Raw genomic sequence first — 27,794 nt, forward strand, 5'->3', positions numbered from 1 at the left:
TGACCATATGGTAAAATATTTTCGACACATTTTACATTAAATAAATACAAATTATTAATGAAATATACATTCTAGCCATATCTGTTGCTCATAATAACACAAAGCTTTTCCATACAAACATACTAAAAATGTTTTTCTTCGTTTTCTGTTGTTACTTCACATATACACACACACACATACATAAACAGACTATATTAATATAATGCATTTATTTTATACCAACGCATTCTCTTTTATCGTTTTTTCATACCATTTTTATTTACAACCAGCACCATTTGTCCAGAAAGTGCTGTGAGGTTTGAGAATGGAAGATGAACAGTCTCTATGCTTTATGAAATCAAAAGCAAGATTAAAAGGCTCAAACTGCTTGTTTGATACACATATGGCATGGATGGCACAGTAAATTGAGGTCTTAAAAAAGTATTAGCACCAATTATAATGTTAACTCTGACATACATACACTGTCCACATCAGTAAAACACAAGGTACAAGCTGATATACAACAGAACAAACTACAAAACACATCTTTGGTTCTGAGTGGAGAACAAAGGCACATCTGGAGAATGCTCAAAATGTCAGGGGAGGAGTGCTTGCTTGACAGGATATATTTACTCTTGACGCTGAATTCCAGAGCATTTAAATACCCAGACTCATCTCTCCCATTGCCTAAATTTGTTGTGTATGACCAGGGCAGTCATGTATATAGTTTCCTAAACTGAAAAGTTTCTGCATTGGTCCAACTGCTTCTCCTGATTACTTTGTGAGCCAACAAGAAAGCACATAGAGGAGGGGTTGTCAAAGTTCAGAGGGCTGTCCGGTGATTTGACAGAAGAAGCTGAATTAAAGTCTTCTGGAAATGTCCAGTTGTAACTATCGAGGTTGCTGGCAGAATGAGGTATGTGTCCGTTGTAGTTTGTGACAGGCATCTTTAAATCCATTGGTGGTTCACTCACGCATCTTCTCAAGGGGGCGCCACTGCACAACAAAAAAGACAACAAGACATTCAAGATTTTGTCTGTTTTGTGGAACAACATTGATCTCTCATTTCTCATTCAAGCTAGGTACAACTTATAGTTCACATATTTATTCCAAACATTAACTTAAATAAAATTTCCACACCACATAGCCAAACCGAGATCGAAAGCAGAAGGTCTGGACTCCACAACATATTTCAAAAAGGCCGTCTGACTAGCATGTAAAGCAACCAATCCCAGTTCGTTTTGCTCAGTGTCACCTTTAGGGATATGAAAATGTTAAGTCGATGTCCCTACAATAGCAGGCCGGTGTGAAACCAATAAAACATTCATTCAAATACATCATGCAAATGTACTGCAACAATGGTGCATCAGTCCACAAATCCAGCATTTAGTTGATCCTGATAAGAGCTCATTGTCATAGTTGTACACAAAATGGCTTTCTTCTTCCATGAGGCGTCACAACTGTTTTGTTTCCAGGCAGAATGTTAAAGAACATGAAAAACACGTTTCCTGAGAATTCTTTAGGAAGCCATCAGATGATGACTTCAAAACTTCCGAAATGTTTCCATTTGATGTGCCTTATGCATCAGACGCTCAGCCAACAGTTTGTGACGTCTGAGGCTAAGAATACCTTGAATAATTCCGGAGGGATCTTACCTGCTTGTATCTGACGCTGCACCTTTCCAGGCCAGTTTGTAAACACCGCCTGCTACCTCAGCAAGCCAGCGCACATCTGCAGGGACTTCTGGGATCCACTCCCAAAACCTTTAAAAGATGAACAGTACAGAGACGAATTTAGAAAATCATCTGGATACAACACGCTGACATGCATACAGAGCTTGAACTGGAGAAATTGGAGTCACTGGGCAACTGAGAGTTCAGTAAATTCAAGCGATGATCCTGACCTCTGAGCTGCAGAGTAAGCTGATTCCACTGGCAGTGTGTATGGCATCAGCATGTAGGAGGCCACGCGCAGAGGCAACAAACCAGTCACCTGTGCCAGGAGACCATGCTTTTCTCTGCAGGCGTCGCAAAACACTGTTAACACAAGCATTAAGTGTGGATTGAAGTAACAGTCACAATTTAAAAGTTAAACAGTACATTCTTAAGATTTAACAGTAATTTAAATTGCCCATATTGTGCTATTTTAAAGCTTCCTAATTTTGTTTTGGAGGTCTCCTACAATATTTTTTCATGCATCCAAGGCCAAATATATGTCATATACATAATATACAAGGCAGGATCACCTCAATTCTCAGTGTCTTAAACGGTTCGATCAAGGATTCAAGTCTCTCTCTAAACATCTTTCTGAGAGACTACTTGTGATTGGTCTACTCTGCTCTGATTGGTCAGATGGTCCAGACTGTTGTGATTGGTCTACTCTGCTCTGATTGGTCAGATGGCCCAGACTGTTGTGATTGGTCTACTCTGCTCTGATTAGTCAGATGGCCCAGACTGTTGTGGGGGCACTTTATAGGGTTAGCTCACCCAAAAATGAAAATTGTGTCCTTAATGACTCACCCAAATGTCGTTCCACATCTGTAAGACCTACGTTCATCTTCGGAACACAGTTTAAGATATTTTTTATATTTAGTTCGTGAGCTTTAGTTTGTGAGTCTCTCCATTGAAAATGTATGCACAATATAATTTCCCTTTCCAGAAGTACCAAAAAGGGAATAAAAACATCATCAATGTAGTCCATATGTGACATCTGTCGGTTAGTTAGAATCTCTTAAAGCATCCGAAAATACATTGGTCCCAACAGACCAAAAACTACTACTTTATTTAGCATTGTCTTCTCTTCCGGGTTTTTTTCCAATCCACGTTCGTGACTGCGCAGTCTCTCTATAAAGGAAGCTTGCACGCAGCAGATAACATGCCAGCAGCGTCACTGCGCAGTCACGAACGTGGATTGAAAACAAACACGGAATAGAAGACAATACTGAATTAAGTCATAGTTTTTGTTATTTTTGGACCAAAATGTATTTTCAATGCTTCAAGAGATTCTAATTAACCCACTGATGTCACATATGGATTACTTTGATGATCTTTTTATTCCCTTTCTGGTCCTTCTGGAAAGGGACAGTATACTGTGCATACGTTTTCAATGGAGAGACAGAAAGCTCTCTGACTAAATATAAAATATCTTACACTGTGTCTGAAGATGAACGGAGGTCTTACGGTTGTGGAACAACATTAGGGTGAGTCATTAATGACATCATTTTCATTTTTGGGTGAACTAACCCTTTAAGTATAATTCAGTGACTGCCTGATCTGGCTACCTTTCTTAATGGGCGTTGGCAGGTTATCGACAAGCTGTTCATCCAACCACCAGTGGTGTTTTCTCAAGAGGCGGAGTCTCCGCAGCACCCACTCTTTTGTGGTTTCTACCAAGACCGGATTCTTATTGCCTGGGCAGCAGCAGGTGGACGAGGTCTCAATCAGAGCCATGTCTGCTCTTGGACATGCCGCTAGTAGCAAATCTATAAAGAGACATCACTGGTTATCTTCAAAACCGCAGCACGGATCCTATTGGGCATAAAGAATGAATGAACATTTGAGATAAAGAGATACTAAAGATAAAACTCACTGTTTTCCTGGAGAAATCGGAGGGCGTCTTTATACCCACTCTGACACATCTCTGCCAGCACCTGCCAAACACACGCAGAGATATTTCACTGTGCTATAGCCATGATTTAGTTTATGCTTAAAAATGAAAGTTTTTAACCATTTAAAACCTAATAGAAATTAAAAGAAATGATCATGACAAGCTAAATGGGTGAAAACTAAGATGGACAAAATATCCATTAAAGTGACTGCTAATTTGAGAGTAAATAAGTTATAAGGGGCTTAATGTCACCATGAAATCAATTATCAAAAATTGTTATGGAATATTGTAGTATGTATTATAAATGATTTATTCTTCTTTGATGACATGCTTACTGACGCGAGTTTGGGACAACATGTCACTCACATGAGATCAACCAATAGCAAACCATAACCATCCAATCAATTCCAGCCCTATATTTTTTCTTGTACGAGAAGCCATTTCACTCAGATATGCATCACAATAGGGAAAAAAGACTTATCACAACTTCTGTTTCAAGCCAACTTTAAGTTTTATGCATATGTTGAAATCTTATATTTTGAAAAGTACTGTGCATGTTCTAGGAAGATCAAAAGTGCATCGAACAGCCACTGAGCAATGAATATGAGGCATTAAACAGCATATTTCTCAAAGGCACATTAAAGACAGTGATTGTGCAATTGCATTGCAGCTCAGGCATGTGAATGTGTGTGTTTGGTGTTCTTACTTTGGGCTCTGGGGGGAACAGGGCTTTGCTCAGTCTGTACATGTTGTCGAGGTTGACTTGTATGCTAGTGTTTGTGAAACGCAGTTCATGGAAGCTGGTGGAATTGTCTTTTGGACAGATATCACTCTCTCCTGAGAATGGAGAAACAGTGATGGTGTTTTTCAGCTCCGACTGGGGCAGATTATCACTGATTCCACCATCCACATAACGCTGATGAGAAAGAAAAAGGGACATATATGTTATGTTAGGTTTTATTGATCACTTTGATGAGAAAAAAATACATATAAATAATATAAAATAAACAATAATACATTTTAGTTGTTTTATATATTTATAATTAAAGATTTTATGTTTAAAATGCATATTCTTTAAAATATAGATATATACCGTTTTCCCCCCAAATTGAAGTACAAATATTATTTGCAGCTTCTCAAATAATGTTACAAGGTAAATAATTATATATATATATATATATATATATATATATATATATATATATATATATATATATATATATATATATATATATTTAAAAAAAAATAATCAAATAAATATTTTTATTTTTTATGATACAATTTTTTTAATGATACAATTATACTTTTTTGTTGTTTTTCAATTAAGCAGACATAATAACCTAACAATAAAATTATACATATAAATTCTAGAGTGACTATATTACTAAAAGAGCTTTTAGGTAATTAAAAAAAAATAATAATTAAAATATTAAATATGTAATACTTAAAAATATATAAATAAGCATTTATAGAAACCACCCCACATTCACTAGGTCCTAATGACTAAATGATAGCTAGCCAGATGGCAGTACTTTTATCGATCCCTGATGTGAAATGTATTGTTTGTATTGAGCCAAGTCACCGGCGTTTGTCGACTATTGCGAGTCCCAGTGTGTTTGAGTTCAGGGCAGGCTGGTGGTGGTGTGATCAGACCACAAGACTTACATAAGGGCCTTTATTTGTCTTAACAGGTCAACTTCACAGCTTAAATTTACTCAATGAACCACTCTAGCCACATCATAAGCTACTTAAAATTTTGATAGATTTTCATTAATCTGGTTTTAATTTTTCATGATTAGTAATTGGCATGTGTATGAGTAAACCCTAACCCTTATATATATATTGCCTGAATAAAGTCCTAGAACATTATTCCATATAGTTACTAAATAACGAACAGCACTGGGCTGTAACTGTTAAGGTAAACAAAGTCGAACCTTTACACGAACAGTTTGACCTCTCAGCTATTTCTATACATTGACGTCTCCTCCCCTTTCTAAAGAACAAGTACACAATGTACAAACTAGAGAGAGAGAGAGAGAGGAGAGTGGTTTATTTGCAGACACACTAAGTAGCAGTTCTACCAGAAGAGTTTGTATATCAAAACAATACGCACGTTGAATACTCTTATTCATGCCAAGTTAGGTCAGTGTGCCCTAGTGACTCAATTCTTTAAAGTGCAATGAACTCCAATTACAATGTCCCAATTCTCGCATATGAAATAAATCCAACTAGTCATGTCACCTCATACAGTGTCTCATGGATTAGGTCAAGTTAAAAATGAGTGATAAAAATCACTTCTGTTATGAACTTTAAAACTTACCACACCACGGAAGGCAGGAGGGATTAAACCACAATATACAGGAATGAAACAGCTACAGACAAGAGCCTGAGAATGGAGAGAAAACAGAAAGTGAAAATAGAGAATGAAAAAGAAAAGGGGAAGAATCAATCCAGTTAAAGCAGTGTTATTTATTAGAGCTGGGTTAAAAATATTGATTTCTCTTTTTTAAATCGATTCTGATTTTGAAAAACCGATATACAATTTTAAATCCCAATAATATATCTTTTAATCTTTGCTGTTTCCAGTAAACTAATAAATAAAGCTTTGTGGTGCACATCCTATCGAATAGCACACAATACACTTTGTTACCTGATATGACACTAACCAAAGTCTTGGATTTCAAATTTGGTCGTTTTTTAATAAAAATTAAACAATAAATATTATTTTGTCACTCTTTAATGTGGCGTGACAGATTGCTGTAGTGCCTCAGATCAAGCAAAGTGGCACGTGAACTGATCATCTCTTCTGCTTTACTACTAATTACAGCACAAAATAAACATACAGTAAATCTTAAGTCTGTATCATATCACATGACTCAACCACGGAAAGATGTTAATAAAACAGCTTTTAACGTCATGTTACATTTACCCCAGAAAAGCCATTTACTGAACATAAACTTGTTAGTCAGCTTGAAAATTTCACTCTTTAATATGCACTATATTTCATTTCATTAACCTGTTCTTCAATATTGTTTTGTGTAAATATGCCATGTTTTTATGAAAACCATTTAAATGTTTGTTAACACTTTATTTTACAGCGTCCTTGTTACATTATGTTACATGTACTTACCACATTAATAACAGTAAATTGCATAATTAAATGCATCTAACCCTCAGCCGAACCCGAATCCTACGGGACCTATAGTAAGTACGTCGATCATTTCTTGTTATTTCTCAGCACTTAAAATTACACTGTAACAATGATACCTTAAAATAAAGTGTAACCAAACGTTTATATCAAAAAACAGCAAGTAGAAGCCTATATGTTTTGTTATTACAAATGTATTATTATAACATTATTATAAAAAGTTCCTCATGTGTAATTTTAATGTAAGTATTTTAATGTAAGTAGCTTACAAATAAGTTCAGTTAAACCTTTAATAGTAAAGTGATGTACCAACGGGTTCACTGTAGCATTAGTTAAGAAATATTTTTTCCTTAAGGAAATTTGCCATGACTTGACAGGCCCCAATTAATCCATATTGAATCAAGTCGCAAGCTTATGCATGCATCAAAATAGAATCGAATTGTGAGATATGTGTCAATAACCAGCATTTACTGTAGCTATATGCTATAATAGTATGATTTTTAATTAGTTTGTTTATATACACATATATATTATTATTTTGTTTTTAATCAAGGTTTTTGGAATTTATATATATATATATATATATATATATATATATATATATATATATATATATATATATATATATATATATATATATATATATCATCACTTTATTTTTTTATTTAAGTTCACGTTTCAACCATTTTAGTACTTACTATGACTTATTTTATTTCATTTTCATATGTAATAAATGAACAAACACTGGGATTTGCCTAATGATTCTTGGGAACTTCTCCAATAAAATTGAATGACATCATTTTAAGAGCATTTATTATCATGAGATGTAGAATTAGTGTGCTTTCATGTTATGGCCCCATGAAATCATTTTCATGTAGTTAAAGGTATATAAAAGGGGTTATTTAAGTAATTAAAGTGTTGACAGAGAATGAAACCCTCAGCTGTTTTTATGATGTAGTGATGCCCTAACCTGGATGAGTTCATCTTTGGAGCTGAAGTCCGACACCAGAACATTTTGCCCATCCATGACCCGTGTAAGTGACACACACAGTCGCCCAGAGGCATGTGTGTGTGCATTGGACGGTAGGTCGCGATACAGGCCTCCACGTAGCACCTTTACTATGTTGAATGTTGGGTGCAAAGGGCCCAGATTACGCTTCCGTGCCTCCTTGGCAACATTGATGACATCTTCACAACACTTCTCTACAGCAATAAAACGAAACGGACATAAACAGTGATTTAAGCAATCTGAAAAGGACAAGTCAAAAACATAAGATGAACAAGGGTCACGTGACCTGCCAGTGGCTTCGGCACTCTCTATCTGATGAAATTATTATGTTATTTTACATGATTGGTGTTTTAGAGAATTTCACGACTGGTGGCTTACTGATGCTTTGTCAACGGTCAATCCAGCCAGCTAGTCACGTGACCTGCCAGAATCAGACCTGTCAGCCAGCTGAAGATTGAACCCCTAGTCTCTACTGCATTATTTTCATCTTTGCTCTTAGCAATAAACACAATCTCTGATCCTGTAATAAACCAAAGGTTGATTTGCTCCTCAATCAGCTTTCTAGTTCAGATATAACACGAAAGTGAAAGAATGCAGTCATGCAGATGATATCACACAGACTTCCACCTTTGAGTTTTACCAAAGATGATATAATGGTTTCAGAATGATTAGCTGTATTAGATTATACATTGCTTGCCTAAAAGAAATAAATTGCCTTCTAAATTTTTTGCATAAATCAACAGGATAATTCTTTGATCAGACTTCTTGGATACTGCAACAAGAATATTTAAGGTTGTCAGTCACATAGCTGACACTTTCATGCAACGTGACCCACTGGCACTTGCTCAAATACCCAATAGAAAAAGCTTCTGGATTACATTTTCAGAACAGAAGCTCATTTTATTGCTCTCACATAGCTCTGGAGAGCTTAGTCATGTTTAATATGCTTCAAATGAGACAGCCCAGCAAGCAATTTCCATCATTTTTCATTCATGTCATTTTTGCCTAAATAATTTGCAAGATATATAATATTCCATAATTTAAGCAAAGTCACCTGTGATTACAAGGTGTTTGGTTTCATTTAGTTGACATGTTTGACATGATCACTAGTCTGTTATTGGGCTATGGTTAGACGTCTATTACATTTTCACCGGTGGCCCAAATTTTACCTTGTTTTAGACTTAGACATCAGGGCTGTGTTTGGACGGCTATTAGATGTCTTTTAAATGCAAAATTGCTTGCTGGGAGTAAAATAAATATAGAGCTATAAAAAGAACACAGCATTGCTCGCATGATTTGATGACAAATTAGGTCTCGTGTCTCTTTGTCTATTAGAAATTCAGTGCCTTAAGTGATAACCAAAATAGATAAACTTTTGAACGGGGCAAGTTGATGTTGTGCTTACCTAAACATGCCTCGGTTGCGAGCACGGATGCGGTGAGAGCCCCCGCGGAGGCTCCGTAGATCTTAGTGGCCCCGCGGATCAGATACGGCGCTTGCTCCTGAAGGCAGCTCGCGACACCGATGTGATAGACCCCTAAAAACCCGCATCCAGCGAACGACAGATTCCATCCTCCCTTCAAATCAAACATGACTGCGGTATAATCTCAGGCTATTCTTGCTCGCGTTGTAACTAATACCATGTCTTCTGTAAAGAAGCCTGTATGCGCAGAAAGAGTTGCTTTCAGGAGTTTTGCTCTTGAGTTATTATTGCGTCTGTCGGCATTAGAGCCAATAGGAAACTTGCTACATGCATAATAAGGGCAGTAGCACTAGCAAGTTCCTGAATGGGCGGGACTTGTTTTTCCAGACTGCACAGGCCACACGACGTTGTCACGTGGTTGGTGTTATTATTAGCCAGACTAATCACAATACTTTAAAATTATGACATTTTAAGCAATTTTATTGCTTAGCCTACCATTTATATATAAAATACCAATACTTCTAGATTTAAACCTATTATAATTCTAAGTCATCTCAATAAAAATAGATCAGCTCTAATATGGATCAATGATTTTGATGGCATCACTACGCTTCTCATCAGATTTTCTGTCCAATCAAATACTCTCTAGAATCTAAAGCCCCACCCCATTATAAACAGACTATAAAGCTGCGGCTAAAATCGGTCACTTGCACACGTTTACTATTTTCTACACAGCAAATTTGCACATAGTGCACTATATAGGGGATAGGGAACACTAAATATGTTTTCCATTTTTTTGGAGGGCAACTGAAGTCTCCAGTCCAGAGACACTATAGAGCGGATCATATGCGCGCATTGGCGCAGACCAGAAAACGTATTTGAATTCTGCAAATAAATATATATTTAAAGCGCTATGGAGGAACGAGATTAAGGGGAAACTGCGGCTTTAACGAGCACAATGGCTATAAATGAGCAGTGATATAAACTAAATGCTATTGGTTTGGCTATTTTAAACCAGGGGAGGAGCAGTTCGATAGCCTATGTCCCGCCGTGTCTTCCTGTTTCAGTGGAAATGACAATAGATCGAATAATGCTTCAGTAGGCCTTTAAGTGTGCATCATGCACAATAAAATGTGTGCCATTGACTTAGCAGGTAATTAGTATGGTCACGAGAAACAATTCTCACTCAGCAACCACATTTCTATAGCTGTACTTTTAGAAACGTGCTGTTTATTTACACAACTGATGAAGAGCGGGCATGCTCGAGGATCCGCCCCGGCCCGGGCGACTGGTGCTGATGCTGAGCATCACCGAGAGAATCCCATTACATCATCTCTGCTCCATCTGATTGGCTGAAGGGCAAGGCGCAAGCGAAGCGGCACGTCTCTGCCAAACAATCAAGGGCTGGTGGTGGATATCAAATGCGTACTCTTCTCCTCGAATCTTTGTAAAAAATCAACCCCTACGAGCTTTTCTGTGTTGTAATCGTTTGAAACCATGGCGGAAAGCGAGGTGGACACGCCGAGCACCCCGATTGAATACGAGAGCAAATACTTCGAGTATCATGGAGTTCGACTCCCTCCTTTCTGCAGGGGCAAGATGGACGAGATCGCCAACTTTTCGTTAAGAAGTAGCGACATATGGATCGTTACATACCCCAAATCAGGTATGAAATCATGAACAGCTTACATGCGCGTGCTTTTCCTCCATTGAGGACAGTGTTTTTACCAAAATAGACGGTCCTCTGAGGTTAGCATCACCGCACGTCACTTTTCTGCATATTTATTTTTAGCCAAGATGATTTAGATTGTATCAGAGAGCATGTTTCAGATGGTTTGTGAATATAATCAAATAATAAACACACTAATATGCATATTTATATAGTATGTTTGTTTAGTAAAAATAGCACTTCTTGAGGAATACAGAGGTGTTTACTTCTGTGTGTCAATGGCCTGGATGTCTTTGGCAATATTATTAGTTTTAAAATAAGAATCATTTTCAAAATATTACAAAACCACCCTGGCCCACCTAATCATGTTCGGTTCACCCTGAGAGTCTGATGGACACCTTACATCTTAGAACTATGAATAAAAAGATGGTGTAAAGTTGCTTATTTTAGAGATTGTGCGATGTTTGGTTAATCATAATGATAAATCAGAACTGGGTGTTTTTGTATTGTGTTGATGTGAAATAAAAACAGCAACATTTGCCATGCCCACACGTGTTCATTCACTGCAGAGGCGCTGTTTCCTATAAGGATGCATCGCTCCCTCTCCCACGCATGCTTGTTGCTATGTCGATTTACTTGTGTAATAAACCAGCTGAAAACAAATGCGTTCATACACACCTTTTTTCTTGACCAGCATCAAAAAACAAAACAAAAGTTAGACTGTAATGTGCATGCGCATTACATTGCTTTCAAACCTGCTTGCTCTTGAGAGGCCTAAAAGAAAAGCATCCTTGGCATGTAAACAGCATTAGGACAGTCTAAATGATATCTAAATGAATGCATATGTTTATATAGCATGACTGCGCAGAAGAATTGAGACAGACAGAGCGAGCAGTGGGAGAGTGATAGTGTGAGGGTCTGAAATCGCTTGGCCTTGCAGAGGATGTTGTGTCGCACCAGCATCTGTGTAATTGAGTCCGGAGTGACGAGGGAAGGCCGAGCTCTGCTGCGTTACACACTGAAATGTGTGTCTCCAGCGGGCCGTGATGGATGACAGGTCAATAGAGTCACACGTTGCACTGCCAGTCGAATCTGCAGAGCAAACAGACATCGTCTTGTTGATAGTTGTGTTGGGAATGGGGGAGTCAAAACATTACAAGCTTCTTGATTCTTCTCAGGCTTTTAATAATTCGATTAAGCTCAATGTTGTCCACATTAAATATTGTCATGACTTCAACTTTCATGTAGGTTTTTTTTACATTTATTTAAACATTTCCCCAAATACAATAATAAAGGGTGTACCTTTATAAAAATAATATGTAGGAAAAAAAATCAATCAAGGAAATATGAAGCATAAAATGAGTTTGCAGTATTTTTATTTATTTATATATTGAGTGACTTCGTTTTGTTCTCCAGTCCAGTGAGAGGAAGTGGCCAGAGGGTCATGTGACCCTGCTGGTGTGTTTTCTTGGAACGGATTGATTTGGTACACAAAAATCTGTTGCAAAGCAAACACATTCTCCTTTTTGTAGTGTCAGGAAAAGACTAAAATGGATCTATAAACCCATGTCATTGTTGTACTGACAGATAGATCCTCCTTATGTTTGTTGTTTGCACTTAAAGGCACAATATGTAAGATTTTTGGATTAAAATATCCAAACCACTAGAACAATGTTATATATTTAGTTGACTTGTGTACTTGCGTTATCCCAAATGTTTCAGAGGATGTTTAAATCCAGAGAAAAAGCAATTTTAGGGCTAGAGTTAGCGTCGTCATATGACATCATACCCTCAATTCCTGGTTTTATTTTGTAGAAACCATGAAAACAACAAAGACACTTTAATATATTATGTTTTATTAGACAGGTGAGCAACTGTTTGGAGACATTCATCGACAGAAAACTAATCATTGTTATACAGCTCAACACAGTTAGTCTTCCTTTATAAATATAGTTTTCTTGATTTACCGGGACTCGCGAGTACCATGTTTTACCATGCCTAATATCCATCTAGCTTTTTGCAGGGTGAACAAGTGTCTCATAGACAAGCGAGCGAACGCATAGAGAACCATTATAACATCACTTTAAACACAATCGAATAAGGTATCTAATAATGACAAAACAGAGCTGCATATGCATGATCAGAAAAATCAGAAGCGGTTGCCTGTGGCATGATAAAAGCTCCGCAAAATCCAAGTGTCAAGCTACGCCTTTGTTTTGAATAAATGACCTTTAATATCCTGGATTCATAAATTAGTTCCAGATCTTTAAAGTAGCTAACACAAGACTGTTTACATAACGTTATTCTAGGAATCCGTTTTTTACTGACAGTATGAAATCTAACGAAGAGGGAGAGGACTAGTGGGGTTGTATTTATTCATGGGTGTTTCAGTGCATGTTGTTCCTAATGTTTTTTAATCATCATCATGATGTACTGAATCCAGTCAACGAGAGTTCAATGTACCGTGATGGCCAAAACTGATTTGTTTTTAATGACCCTACAAGTTTGACTCAACCATTAAAATATCAGGAAACTTTTTTTTTGTAAAATATTTAAATATGAGCGAAGAACAAAACATTAAAGGATATTAGGCTTTTACATTATATGGTTAAATGATAAACTTCAGAGAAAATTATATTTTTAATTATTTCACAGTCGTCGCTAGAGGGGCCAAAGGGGGCCCTAAATGCACATAACGTGCATTTAGTACTCAAATAGTTCTTTATCCTAGTTTTAAACTGTGTCATTGTCGGTGTTTACTCAAATTTGAGCGGTTTCTGCAATTTATACCAGGAAAAAGGTGCAAAAACTTTAAAACCACTTTCATTGAAAACAGTTTGTGGTTGTGGAATATCATACATGATTTGCCCATATGATCTAAGATTACAATTCCTAGCAGTGACTTTTGGAGTCAGAAGAGAACATAAGTAAGGAGGCAATTTACAAAGTATGGGCTTAAAAAGAAAAGTATACCAGTGCTCCAGCCAGCGATTGTGCAAAGATAACGTGATTGTCCTTTAAAGAGGAAGGGCCTGTCAGAAGGCATTGTGTTCATTCTGTTATTAATAAGGTAATTATTAAGGTCATTTATTCTCATCTGCTCTCAAATCAGCCAAGAGTAAACAAACTGCTCAATGAGAGTGAAAGAGACACATTATGATCATTTCAAGGCCATTTGTGCATTATGCCTTTTGTTTTGTGCTCCCATAAGGCCTGAAAACTCCTAAAGATATATAAGGTCTGCTGAACTGGCATCTTTCACTACTAAATCTCAACTAAACGGAAGGTGATCACATGCAGGCCTGCTCTTTTCATATCAAATGGGTGAAAATAAGAAGTGAAAGAGGACACTGATACGCCCTCACAGTCATACACACACGCACAGGCACAAAAAGAGTGAGAAAATAAAATCTATGTGATTATATACACTTAATGTGATCAGTCTAGGCTTTTTAGAGGATCCAAATAAAACTTGTCAGGGTTTAAAGGCTCTTTTGTCTAATGCTTGTCATGTGCTTAAAACAGATGTTTTTAAGAATTACTCTTACAATTAATTTGTAAAGGCTAATAAATATTACTTTTGGACATGTTTTCTTGGACTGGGACATCTTCCCGATGGTCATGATATTAAACGAAACATCCTTTCATTAACGTCAAAACTAAATGTCAGAACAAATCTAGATAATAAATAGATAAGAAATGTAAGATCTTCATGTGCTGTCAATATAAATTCTCTAGGACATGCTTAAGCTGTTTCAGTGCATAAGGGTAAAGCTGACCTCTTGGATTTACACATTTCAAAGGAACAATGTAAAGGAGGTGGACTGTAAAGATTTATGTAAACATTTGACACAGCAGGGAAAAATGTAATTAACAAGAGTGCTTTACATCAAAAGATTATACATCAGCATAGAAATAATAACAGTTAAAGCAAGTAGTGCAATCAAGACATAAACCAATTTTGAAGTGCCAAAGAGAATAGATACATTTTTAACTTAGACTTAAAATGTCCAAAGTCGGCGCCTTTCTAATAGCTAGTGGCATTTTAAACCTCAGCAGAAACTCGTGTTGATAACTGGCTCCCCATGTAATCAAACCACAGCACTGTTGAAAACAAAGGTTCCAAGCGGTTCTCTTTTTTAGTAATGCCACAGAAGATCCATCTTTGGTTTCACAAAAAAATATTTTAGTGATCAGTTTTAAAAGAACCACTTTCCTTAGTGTGAAGATTTTAATAATCTAAAGAAACTGTTCCCCACTCGTGACAAGCAGGGCAACACAAGACTGAAATGTGCAAAACTGAAAAAAAAATATATATATTTTTAAGCTTTAAACCACTGAGACTGCAGGTCAGGCTATATTCAAGCAAATGCATGAGTTTACAAATGCTCAATTCACTAAAGTGCAGCAGGCAAAGTCGTCTTTTTACCATCAATAATACATACATATGACTCTCCTCCTTACTTCCTCTCTCACACATAGGTACAAGTTTGTTACAGGAGGTGGTGTATCTAGTGAGCCAGGGTGCGGACCCAGATGAAATCGGGCTCATGAATATTGATGAGCAGCTTCCTGTGTTGGAATATCCACAGCCGGGTTTGGAGATTATTCAGGTAAACTCTCTCTCTCTCTCACATGCATATACATTATATTGCCAAAAGTATTGGGACACCCCTCCAAATCATTGAATCAGGTGTTCTAATCACTTCCATGGCCACACATGGATAAAATCAAGCACTAGGCACGCAGACGCTTCTACAAATATTTGTGAAAGAATGTGTCACTCTCAGGAACTCTCAGTGAACTCAAGCGTTGTACCATGATAGCTGTGCAATAAGTCCATTTGTGAAATTTCCTCACTTCTAAATATTCCACGGTCAACTGTTAGTGGTATAATATAGTGTAAGCAATTGGGAACAACAGCAACTCAGCCATGATGTGGTAGGCAATATAAAATCACAGAGCGGGGTCAGCACATGCTGAGGCTCACAGTACGCTGAAGTCACCAACTTTCTGCAGTCAATAGCTACAGACCTCCAAACTTCGTGTGGCCTTCAGATTAGCTGAAGAACAGTGTGTAGAGAGCTGCATGGAATGGGTTTCTATGGCCGAGCAGCTCATCCAAGTCTTACATCACCAAGTGCAATGCAAAGCGTCGGATGCAGTGGAGTAAAAGCACGCTGACACTGGACTCTAGAGCAGCGGAGACGAGTTCTCTGAATTGGTGAATCGCGCTTCTCTGTCTGGCAATCCTAAACCTTGTGGAAAGCCTTCCTAGAAGAGTTGAAGCTGTTATAGCTGTAAAGGGTGAGCCAACTCCATATTAAACCCTACAGATTAAGAACGGGATGTTCATGTACATGTAAAGGCAGATGTCCTAAAACTTTTGGCAATATAGTGTGTTTACCAAAACTGAATGCTGATCTCTGACCTTTTTGACTGATAAACCACAGTTTTAATTTGTGTTTCCATAGGAACTGACGTCGCCTCGTCTGATCAAAAGCCACCTGCCGTATCGTTTCCTGCCCACAGCAATGCACAATGGAGAAGGCAAGGTCAGCTGTAACACACAATACAATATATTAATCATGACTTCAAGTTTGACTTGACTTCCTATTGTCCAATTATCAGAAGTGACAGTAAAGACATGTATAATGATTTATGTTTCAAATAAATTAGTTAATTTCTATTTCTATTTATCAAAGAATCCTGAAAATGAAATGTTTCTTGGGCACAAAATCACCAGATTAGAATGATTTCTGAAGGATCATGTGACACTGAAGACTGGAGGAATGATGCTGAAAATTCAACTTTGATCAAATAAATAAACTACATTTAAAAAAAAAATTAAATGTAGAAAACAGTAATATAAAATAAACACAATGTTACTTTCTAACGGTAATTTTGAATGCAGCCTTGGTGAGCATATAATGGATTGCATTTGTATTTTATTTTGCTTCTGGTGTGAACAGGCATTTCATCAGTGACTACATTTTTTTATGCATTTTGGTATTAATATGCCTTTACACAAACATATCAATGTATGTCCTCTAGGTGATATATATGGCCAGGAACCCTAAAGACCTGGTGGTGTCCTACTACCAGTTTCATCGCTCTTTACGAACCATGAGCTACCGGGGAACGTTCCAGGAGTTCTGCAGGCGATTCATGAACGACAAATGTGAGTAAGAGACATGACACAAAAGTGACAGATTTACTCAAAAGGAAAGTGAATGAGAATGTACTTTTTGTCTGTTCATTCGTGTGTCTCTGTAGTGGGATACGGTTCCTGGTTTGAGCATGTTCAGGAGTTCTGGGAGCATCGCATGGACTCTAATGTTCTCTTTTTGAAATATGAGGACATGTACAAGGTAATGACTCCATTGACACACACACACACACTTGTTTTTAGGTTGACTTTCCATGTACGTAATGGTTCATACTGTATATCCTATCCCCCTACAGTAACCCTACCCCTAAACCAACCTATCACGCAAAATTGTCTGCATTTTTACATAATTATAATTTTTTTCTTAAATCTTTTTGGGTACATTTGGACAGTGTAGGTTAGTTAAAAAAGAACACGCAAACACACACACGCATACGCACAAAAAAACAACCGCACGCACGAGAGAGGGTTTCTCCTACTATTCACTTTCTGCAACGTTTGAATTATTATACAACCATTATACACTACACTATATCTGGCGTGTCCCGTGTTTATATTATTCACAGGATGCATTTTTTCCATTTTTTTATTGCAAAAGAAAATTATAATAAAAACTGTGCTTTTAATATATAGTAATTTATTTTATCATTTTTATTGATGGTATTAATTTGTATACATATCAGTGGTATTTAAATATTATTTATATACCTTTATAATATTTATGAATATTTTGAATTAGCATTTTTTTTAATACTTTCAAGTTTTTGTAATTCTGTTATGTGATTTTTTTTATTTTATTTTTATATTCATGCATAGCTTTTAGTCATTCTTATTTTAGTTTGAGAAATGGTTGTACTTCTACTTATTTATTTCAGGTACTTAACTTAAGACAATATTTCTATTATTTGCTCAAGGTTTTATAAGTTTATGAGTTTGCATCTATTTAAATTTTATTTTATTTCAACTTTATTTCAATTATCATAAACAATTTTGAATACATTTAGTCCACAATAGCAACACTGATATGAATCACTTTCCACTTTTCTGCGGTTTGTTAGTATTGTATTTTGAACATGCTCTCTTCCTCTCACTCTCTCCGTCTCATTTTAACCTCCACACTGTTTGTCTGTAGTATCAGTAGAAAGAGGCCCCAAATCGGCCAATCACGCACGGTACATTTAATTCTTAAATTCTTAATAGTTTCTGGTAATTTTGATAGCAATGTATTATGTATGCATAAGAGGGATTCACTGATAGTCTGCTTGAATATGTTGTGTCCATATCTTTATGGGGTAGTGAGATTAAGAGAGTTCAGAGTCCAGCAGGAAAGCACAAACAGAGACACACATGTAACAGGCAACAGACTAATGCATAGAAACATACAGATCGGACAGCATGTTCCTGTAATCTGTGAATCATTAAGCAGTTAGAGGTCAGGAAGGCTATATGATGAACATAAAGGATATTATACAAGTTAATATCAAAAATGGTAATACAATGAGGCATCATTTGTCAATGCATTAACTAAAAATAAGCATTTTTTACAGCATTTAACCGTTAAAAATGTTCATGCTTATGTTAGTTCCTATAGTGCATTAACTAATGTTAACAGATACAACATTTAATATCAATAATTAGTATACGTTAAGACTAACATTAACTAATAGTAATAAATGCTGTAGAAGTATTGTTCATTGTTAATTTATGTTACGTTCATAACTAATGTTAGTAAATCCAACCTTATTGTAAAGTGTTATCATATATATAACTGTTTTCATTTATTCAACACTTCATAAATTCAATATAATACAGTAAAAGTATAACTTTAAATATGAGAAAGAATGAAGAATTATTGATTATTATTGATTAAAAGTTTATAAGTAGTAAACTAAAATAACAAATATATATTAATATATATTATTGGCCTGATAACATAATAATAATGTTTAAACTGAGAATTTTTGTTTTTGTGTGAATTAACTGTATTTTTTATTTGTACAATTATTACTTTAACCAATCTTAAAATCAAGTATTAAATAAATAAATTTGACTTTAATTCATTGAATTTAATTGAAATTATTGATTATTGGAAGAACTATCATTTAAATAGTTAATATTAGTGCAACTAATGTGACAGAAAAAACATAAATGAATTGTTCGCTTTGCAAAATATAGTTTTAGCCATTTCGATTTTCTGGACACAGAACAGCTGGCAGACAGAAAGTCAGCTGCATCTCGAGGTCCCTGAAATCATGTGAAAACTCAAGTCAATTATATAAGCATATTATGTGTTCATGTATTCATCTGTGTAAGACCAAGGTATGAGTCATAATTACATAACAGAAAGACTGTCATTCTCTCTTTCTCTCCACCTTTCCCACTGCCTGTAATTGTTCACTCTGGAGGATCTGGGGACCCTGGTGGAGCAGCTGGCTCGATTTCTGGGTATCGCGTGTGATAAAGCCCAGCGGGAGAGCATGGTGGAGAGCTGCAACCAACTCATTGAGCAGTGCTGCAACTCTGAGGCCCTGTCCATCTACCGGGGTAAGAGACAGATGACTGGAAAAAAAGGGGGCGCTCGAGGGTATAAGAGGGGAGACTTGGTAAATTTCGCCCGGCGACCCAGTCTGGAAACCTGTCCATTCATTCCTACTGTTTCTTTTACAATTTTGGGGGAACCAATCACAGACTGGCTTATCCACCTGGCGCTCTATTGGCGGGTTTAACACGATGACAGATAGAGAAACGATGGGTCATTGCCTGTTGATCACGCCTCTTGGTTAAAGGACTATCCAATTGCATTCATAGTTATTTGAATAATGCTCATTGATCACGCCTCTTGCGCAGTAGAAAATACAGAGCAGACTCTCCAGACCAATGTTCAATCTTAAACTGAGCTTGGTCTGGTGATAGCCAGACAATTAAGAGAGGGGAGTGGCAAGGCTAAGTTGTAGCTGTTGTTACCGTTCAATTACGGACCACTAAATGGCACAATTGAAGAAACAGAAATGAGTGTTGCCTGTAACTGTATGAAAGGACTGCCAGTGGCAGGAAATGTAAAGCAGGTGATGAATCTACTTCAAACATCACAACTAGCAAAACCGGCCTCCATGAGACTCAAGCAGAGAAAAAAACCAATAGGACCCATTATAATCAGTGATGCTGTCTACACTGGATGTGGCACGACACAACAAATCCTGGACAATAAACTGATGCCCCCGTTCTGTTTCTAATGCAAGCCAGATCTACTCCAAGTGTTCACATAACTTATGAAATACAAATGGATTTGCAATGTTCACTTTGTCGTATCCAAAACAGACAGACTCATCAATGTGTGGGACGCGACAGCCATTGCGACTGGTGCAGACACTGACTGTGTCCGAGATCGCCCCTATACCCTAAATAGGGCACTGATTGCACTCATTCAATCCCACAATGCACCACATTAATGAGTATACAACTGATGTATGCTCAATGGCTAGAGAATACCCATAATGCACTGTTACAGTCACACACACTGAATGAATTCCCACGTCTTCCCTTGGGTTCACCAGTACAACGGTGGGTAATGAAGAGAGACCACAGTGTGCTGCGCCTCAAAATATTAGCCTCTGAAAGTATTAATCTAAACAAGTTAATGAACCGACATGCAGAATCGGCCGAAAAACTGTAGACGTCTGAATAGAGCTAACGATATGGAACACATTGAAAAAAAAACCAGTCAGAAATGGCCCGATATTGCCCGACGGCTGACTGTCGGCTAAGTGTGTCCTATGCTTAAGAGACTTCACATCACAAACACAAAGGGAAGCTAGTTGAAATTGCAGCACTGCATTTATTACAATGTTTCAAATAAATCCTTTAGGCTTTTTGCAAGCAAGGTCATGTGTGAGAGTGTCTTTATGTGGGTTCATGTCGGCAAGGGGCATCAAAATATTTTTCTCTTATAGAGGGGTATGGCATAAAAAGTTTTGGGAACCACTGGTGTAGCTTATTGGTTATATAATGGAAGGCAGTGCCATCATGTGGTGAATATATATGGTGCATCTTTATTTCTATGGACATTTCTGTTGCTATCTGTTGTCTTTGTCCTATTATTTTGTTATTATTCAGTCAATTTTATGTAACATGCCTTTTAAAATAAAAGAGAGGTTTTGCAATTTATTTGAGATTATTTTATCATTTGCACTTTAGTTCTGTTTTCTTGTTTTCTTGTGTCTTGTTCATTTTCTTTTAGTGCATGGATTCTTGGCTTGGCATGATGATGAAAAATCTCACAACATACAGTAGGGACTTATTATATAAACAGTGAACATGAAGACGGGAAGTGTGTGTGAGAGAGAGAGGTACAGAAGGTGAGTCTGGGTGATGTCACGTCTGTTATGGATTTGATTGCTGTAATATTGGTTACCATACAAAAAATGTTGAATTGTTAAAAATGTTTAAATAAATAAATAATAATAACATAATACAATACAATACAATAATAAAATAAACAAATAATATGAAATATAATAATAAAAAATTAAAATAACATTTAACCTAGCCAGCATTCCAGACTGTATGAAGCAAAAAGGGGAAGCGTGTATTTTTGCTGACACACTTTAATTAAACCCAATTGTTCAGGAAAATCATTAACAGTATTAATTTAGGTGTATACAAATGGATGGATTGTCTTACTTCAGTAAGTCTTAATGGAAGTCTTACTTCAGTAAGACTTAACCGTCTTACTGAAGTAATGATATCCTTGGTTGTATCATATAAAAGTTAGCAGCATTATGTGCATGATATTTAAGTGGAAAGATTTCGCAGTCAGTGCTTTTTGAAAACAAAACTGAGGGATGAATGATTCTCTCTTTGGCAAGAGAGATGATGCCACAAATGCTGCCAGCAGAGTTTAACAAGCGTTGAAAGCAGAATCTGGCTTTAAATCTGAGCAAAGCTGGGGTGATTTGAAATCAAAGCTCTTCTTAACTGTGTTTTCATCTGCTTCAGGTCGTTTTGGGCTTTGGAAGGATATTTTCACTGTGTCCATGAACGAAAAGTTTGATGCCGTTTACCGACAGAAGATGGCAAAGTCTGACCTGACCTTTGACTTTAACCTGTGAGGAAGCGACACCGGACTATCTGTTAACCGCTCAACAAACCAACCAACCAGTTCACCTGCTGTGCTTAATGTCACCTGATGGACGTTCCCCATCCAGATTTTATCTTTCCATCCCCACCATCTCGAGCTCATCAATGCTTACATTAGTCACTCGAAAGTGACTTCTTAAGTCAGTACTAAGAGGCTTTTATTCTCTTGTGTATTCGTTAAACATTGCATCAGCAGTGCTAGTGCGAAGTGTAAGCACAGTGCTTGTTGCGTTTGCACATTGTACAGAGCTATTCCATATCCCAAAGGCGCTTATGAAATGTGTATTTATTAAGAATTAGAAATGATTTAGACTATATTCTATATGCTAAAGCCCTTAAGACAAACTCTCAGGAGAATTCTTGAAATCATTGGCTAATAGATGCACCAAATATGCAGTCATCCAATCACAACTCAGGTCGTGAAAACCTGAGCCTCATGATGAATGCTGATTGGCTTCTGGCCAGATATTGTAAAGTATGTGTGGAATGTCATTTAGCTTCTTCTTGTGCATCTCTCTTAGTGGCTTCTAGACGTCTTTGACTTATATTCCAGTATGGCTATTCATTGATACCGTAATGAAAGCTAATTCACATTGTTGTTACGTTCACTTGACAACATGTATATTTTCATTTTTTAGTGTATCACATCTACACATTTGCATCATTCACATGAACATACACTCTGTTTCGAGTTGGGGAAGGGGATCTTTTTAGAACATTTTACATCGGATACATGCATATCGTAATATAATGCATCAGAAGTGTTGTTATGAGCAGATATGAGTTAGTATTTAATCATAATGTCTTGGTCAAAAGTATAAAAGATGCGAAAGGTGAACTCAGATACCAGCACTCATAACAAAGTGACTTACATATTGGATACGACCTCACATATCCAACAATTGCTGTGTTCAGAATGGAATACTAGCATATGATGTACTATACTGTACAGTATGATATTGGTAAAAAATAGTATGTGCAACAGTATGCATTATGTCACTAAATAGTTATCAGTAGCATTCCACATTGTCACATGACCTCATTAAGCGGATGTTTAATTCAGAGAGCAATGGTTGAACTGGTGTCAGAAAATAAAATCAATCTTTTGCATTTTTGATTCCAAAAATCTCTTGGAAGTCTGATCATATAATGAGACGAATATACATATTACATCTGGATCATATGCAATACGTTTAATATTGAAGGTTGAGTGCATTGCAATGTGGGATTCTGTTTTCTATGGTTTCCACCATGGAATAAAAAAAATATATAATTGCAACTTCTCACAATTCTGAGTTTACATCTCACAAGTTTGACTTTTTCCCCTTTTGAATTGTGGGTTTAAATCCTGCAGTTCTGACTGTTTTTCTCAGAGTTGTGAGCTATAAAATCGAAATTGCTAAACATAAACTACAAAACTCAAGCTTCCATTGTTTTCTGTCCAGTGTGCGCTAATGCACATTTTGGAAAAGTTAGTAGGCAATCTGATAACCTGTTTAATGCATACATGAAATTTGTATACGGCACCTTTGGCAAGCCTATTTGACTTTTATTCATTCACAGTATATGAGTTCTTGATCTCAACAGTTACAATTCTAATTCCTGATATCAGTAATTATATATTTAATAGTGAAATGTCACCATAGGCTACAAATTCAAATTCAATTGTTGATATAAAAAAATGTAACTGCTACTTGTAAAAATATTATTTTGTGATATAATTTGCCACTAGTGACAATGTAAATTTCTGATATGTGATTGTTACTAAAAAGCCATTTTAGATATCTGAATTTACACTGATATCAGGAATTGAATTTTTTATATCAACAATTGAATTTAATGGCAGCCTATGGTGACATTTCACTAGTGAAAATTTACAATTACTGATATCAAGAATTTGTTTTTACTAATGAAAATTAAATTGTTGATAACAAGAATCCATATCCTGTGAATGAATAAAGTTCAAAACGGCCTGCCATGGGCACAGTATACATACTGTGCGTGTATAGTCAGAGTAGTATGCTATTATGCAATTTAGGAAATAGCACATGGCTGAATTTGAAATTGCACACTAGCATATTATTCTTCCATTTCTTCCCGTATGAGTATGAGTAGGATGCTATTCTGAATTCAGCCAATCACCTGATTCAGGAAGACAACTTCTTTCAGACAGGAGAGAGACTGTGATGTCAAAGCTCTGAAACCTCACGTCCAATCAGAAGGCTGCGTCATCACAGTCACTGAATCTATTCCTCCACACCGTTTTCTCTTTCTTCACGCTCACTTTCATCCCCTCTTTCCAGTGCTCATTGTCTCTGGTATTAGCCTGATTCTCCACAGCTTTACTGTGTGGGACTGGACAGTAACTCATTGGCTACTACCAACATGTATTATTATTACTGCTCATACTGCACAGATTTAGTCCTGCTATGCTGTTTTATGTCCCGTAAATCAACACATTGTTTTATTTTTTTCAGACTTGCTTGCTGGTTTATTAATAAAGTGACATCTTCAGGCCTTGAAGTTCAGTTTGCCTACCGTTTGTTCTTGCCAAGAGCGTAAATACAAGATATCAAAATGAAAAAGACGGCTAACACAGCGGCTTAAATCTAAGATGCCGGATTAACAACAGTTGGAAACTGAAGCATGCTGAGTACAAAGAGGTTTCTGAACAACATCACAGATGGCACCAAAGGACAAGTGAAGTTCCTATAGCAACAAATCAGTGCCTCTGATATACACGTGTCCTTTAATCTGACAATCAGGTATTTAAAAGAAAGCTTTGTGTTTTAATGTTTGCTCCAAAAAGAACGAATAATCATTAGGGTCAACTCCCTTTAATATACAAGAGACACAAGTTACAAGCTTTAAAAATGGTTTACCTGTTGCATTCCCAGGTCTGTCATAGCTTAATATTTTTTAACTAAAACCATAATGTGTGTAATCAGTAACTTCTCATGAGTGAACGCACAGAAGTTTTGGATGTAGTTTTTACCATGCTATTACTTAATTTCCCCCATTTTATTAATTAAACAAATTGAGAAATTCTATTAAATTATAAAACTAGAGAAAATATATATTTTTTATCAATATTCATGAGAAATGTTATTTTAAATATATCAATAGATTCAATTTATATGAACATAATATGATAATTACCAGTATGCTAGTAAACTAATAAATTCATTTTAACTAATGACTGCTCAAAACAGTCTAAATTTATGAAAACATATTATTTTCCCAATAAAACAACACCAAAACGACATCAATATTACTATGAATATGAAAAACTAAATATATTCTTTTTACTTGCATAAACATGTCTAAAGTCAATTTCAGGTCAAAATGGACCCAAACACAAAAGATGTAACATTTTAGTTTAAATAAATAAGTGTATATATGACAGTCTTAACAAACTTGAAGGTTCGCCTTCATATTATATGAAGTTTCATCTTCATATTAAAAATATATATATATATATATATTTAAGTGTAGGCCGATGCACCTCTTCCAGATCAAGATGTATCCGAATGCAATAGAAAGTCAGAGAGGAAAAAATAACTGACTTAACATAGACATGTAACCATGAAACCGGATGATTCAAGTATAAATTAATGAATAATTCCCTCTTCTCATTGCATCACTCTTTTAAAAACAATGTTTACATTTTATTCATATGCTATATTCTATAATGAACCCCCTAAAATGCCTTTGAAAATCATAATTGCTCAAACAACATTTTCTCATAGGCAAGATACCACTTGCTTACAAATTATATAAAGAAGATTCTGCTTCTTAAAATATATTAATAAATCCCACAGCCGCACACTGTCAGAGCCACTAGAGGGCAGTGCAGTCTAAAGGCAGAAATACTCTCAGGACGATTGGCTACTTTAATTTCAAATGGACTTACCCCATGGGATATTCTAGGAAACAGCAGTTTTACAGCTTGGAAAGGTTGTTGGTAAGATTGTTAAAGTGCATTTTTAACACATAATTAATAAACTGCATTGTACCATCTTAAGCTAAATTAATAACAAACATTGTAATCTTTGTTGGGATGTAATTATGCCACCAAAAGTTTATTTGACTTGCTCAAGATTGTGAAAGGACAAAACGTTTCAGGGGAAGAATTTAATATATCTCCTTTTTAGTTTTAATATTTTACAAAATCATGGTAACAGGATTGACATTTTAAGATCGGCATCTACTGGAAAAACAACAAAAACAGAAAGTTATTTAAAAATAAAAAGTCCTCTGGGAGTTGTTGAAAGGTTGATTATGTCACTATGACCTTTTTTTAAATGGATAAAGTTATTTATTTATTACTTGAGTGCAGTGATGTTCTGAAATGAGGAGACACATTTCTCACTTTTCATTTTTTTTATAAATCAAATGTAAATTCATGTCCCAGTAACACTTAAGGCAGTGTCTTAATGTTGTAACATTTAAATAAACATTACATCAATTTGTGAACTTTATGTTCAGCTGTTCTTTTTAATAGTTAACTCATTTTCATCTTTCATCATGCTCAGTAAATGAAGATGTACCTTTAATTTCATCAAGCTGATTGCTCACTAAACCCCCTGAAGTCATCATGTTTTCAGGACATTTTAATTTTGACGTGACATGAAGCGGGGATATATAAGTGTGATATACCGTATATGAGTTGTTGTTCACTTACTTTTTAATTAGTCCTTCCATTAACACCATCATTTTGTTAATTTCAATCATTACCAATCATATCCAATCATAGTGAGACATTGCGTCTTCTCATGTGAATGTTTTTTTTTAAATGTCACATTTTTTATATTTCCTCATCCAATTTTTTGAGGCACTGCCTTTCTTGCCTCCTCCGCAGAAACGCCCCTGACTTATGGATCATCTAAAACCTTTAAAAAGTCAATAAAAAAAAGTAAAATAAAACCACTGACACACAAACAGTCACACTGCTGTTTTCCCGGTTCTCCCGCTAGAGCCATGCAGAATAACAGAGAATGTGTGGGATCCAGGACTTCTTTCCCGATGGACTGTGCACATGTCTGTATAACTGTCAGTATGTCTTTCTGTATCTGTATGTAACTCAGGAAGACAAGCTTATTGAATGAAGAATTCAAAGGCGTTGACAGGCCTGGGCTTTGGGGATTAAAATTGTGAATATTTTTTCTTTTTTCTGAAGGAGATGCTTTACAGACTTTTCTACAAGTTCCACTACAGCTGAGAGAGAGAGAGAGAGAGAGAGAGAGAGAGAGAGAGAGAGAGAGAGAGAGAGAGAGAGAGAGAGAGAGAGAGAGAGAGAGAGAGAGAGAGAGAGAGAGAGAGAGAGGGAGAGAGAGAGAGAGAGAGAGAGAGAGAGAGCTGTAATATTGTGTGTGCTGTGTCAGTCCGTGCACGCGCCCCTGGCTGCCCACTCCTCTCTCTCCTCAGTCATCAAACACTAGTTGAGTTATGACTGTCAGAAAGCTGCTTGCTGCAACATTGTTCTCTTGTGTCCTGGTCATAAAACTTCACTGTGTTTACAGGGCTCAACTGGAAAGATGCCCTGATGGCTTAGGCCCGATGGAACTGTCACTTACTGTCTATTGGAAACTTCTCTGCTATTTTGAACGCTGCTGTTTTAGTGAATTCTGCTGATGTAATAATGGCATTAGATAG

The 27,794-nt window shown here is 36.3% G+C and overlaps 2 protein-coding genes across 2 annotated transcripts; one reads left to right on the forward strand and one right to left on the reverse strand.

The window, feature by feature from the left end:
* Positions 1 to 190: 190 nt before the first annotated feature.
* pnpla3 (patatin-like phospholipase domain containing 3) lies at positions 191 to 9,503 on the reverse strand. The gene is made up of 9 exons (XM_067428131.1): positions 9,148 to 9,503; positions 7,704 to 7,936; positions 5,906 to 5,971; positions 4,292 to 4,501; positions 3,568 to 3,628; positions 3,260 to 3,460; positions 1,883 to 2,015; positions 1,635 to 1,742; positions 191 to 975 (listed from the first exon to the last, which is right to left on the reverse strand). The coding sequence occupies exons 1-9, from the start codon at positions 9,332 to 9,334 to the stop codon at positions 711 to 713; spliced, it is 1,464 nt and encodes a 487-aa protein (XP_067284232.1). The 5' UTR covers positions 9,335 to 9,503; the 3' UTR covers positions 191 to 710.
* Positions 9,504 to 10,399: 896 nt separating this feature from the next.
* Positions 10,400 to 23,265, forward strand: sult4a1 (sulfotransferase family 4A, member 1). Its single transcript, XM_067427631.1, has 7 exons — positions 10,400 to 10,831; positions 15,317 to 15,447; positions 16,309 to 16,389; positions 16,889 to 17,015; positions 17,111 to 17,205; positions 19,409 to 19,547; positions 21,999 to 23,265. Exons 1-7 carry the CDS (start codon positions 10,663 to 10,665, stop codon positions 22,109 to 22,111), a joined length of 855 nt encoding a protein of 284 aa, XP_067283732.1. The 5' UTR covers positions 10,400 to 10,662; the 3' UTR covers positions 22,112 to 23,265.
* Positions 23,266 to 27,794: the final 4,529 nt, after the last annotated feature.

The sequence above is a fragment of the Pseudorasbora parva genome, chromosome 20 (assembly GCF_024679245.1).
Source record: "Pseudorasbora parva isolate DD20220531a chromosome 20, ASM2467924v1, whole genome shotgun sequence".
NCBI classification, from domain to species: domain Eukaryota; kingdom Metazoa; phylum Chordata; class Actinopteri; order Cypriniformes; family Gobionidae; genus Pseudorasbora; species Pseudorasbora parva.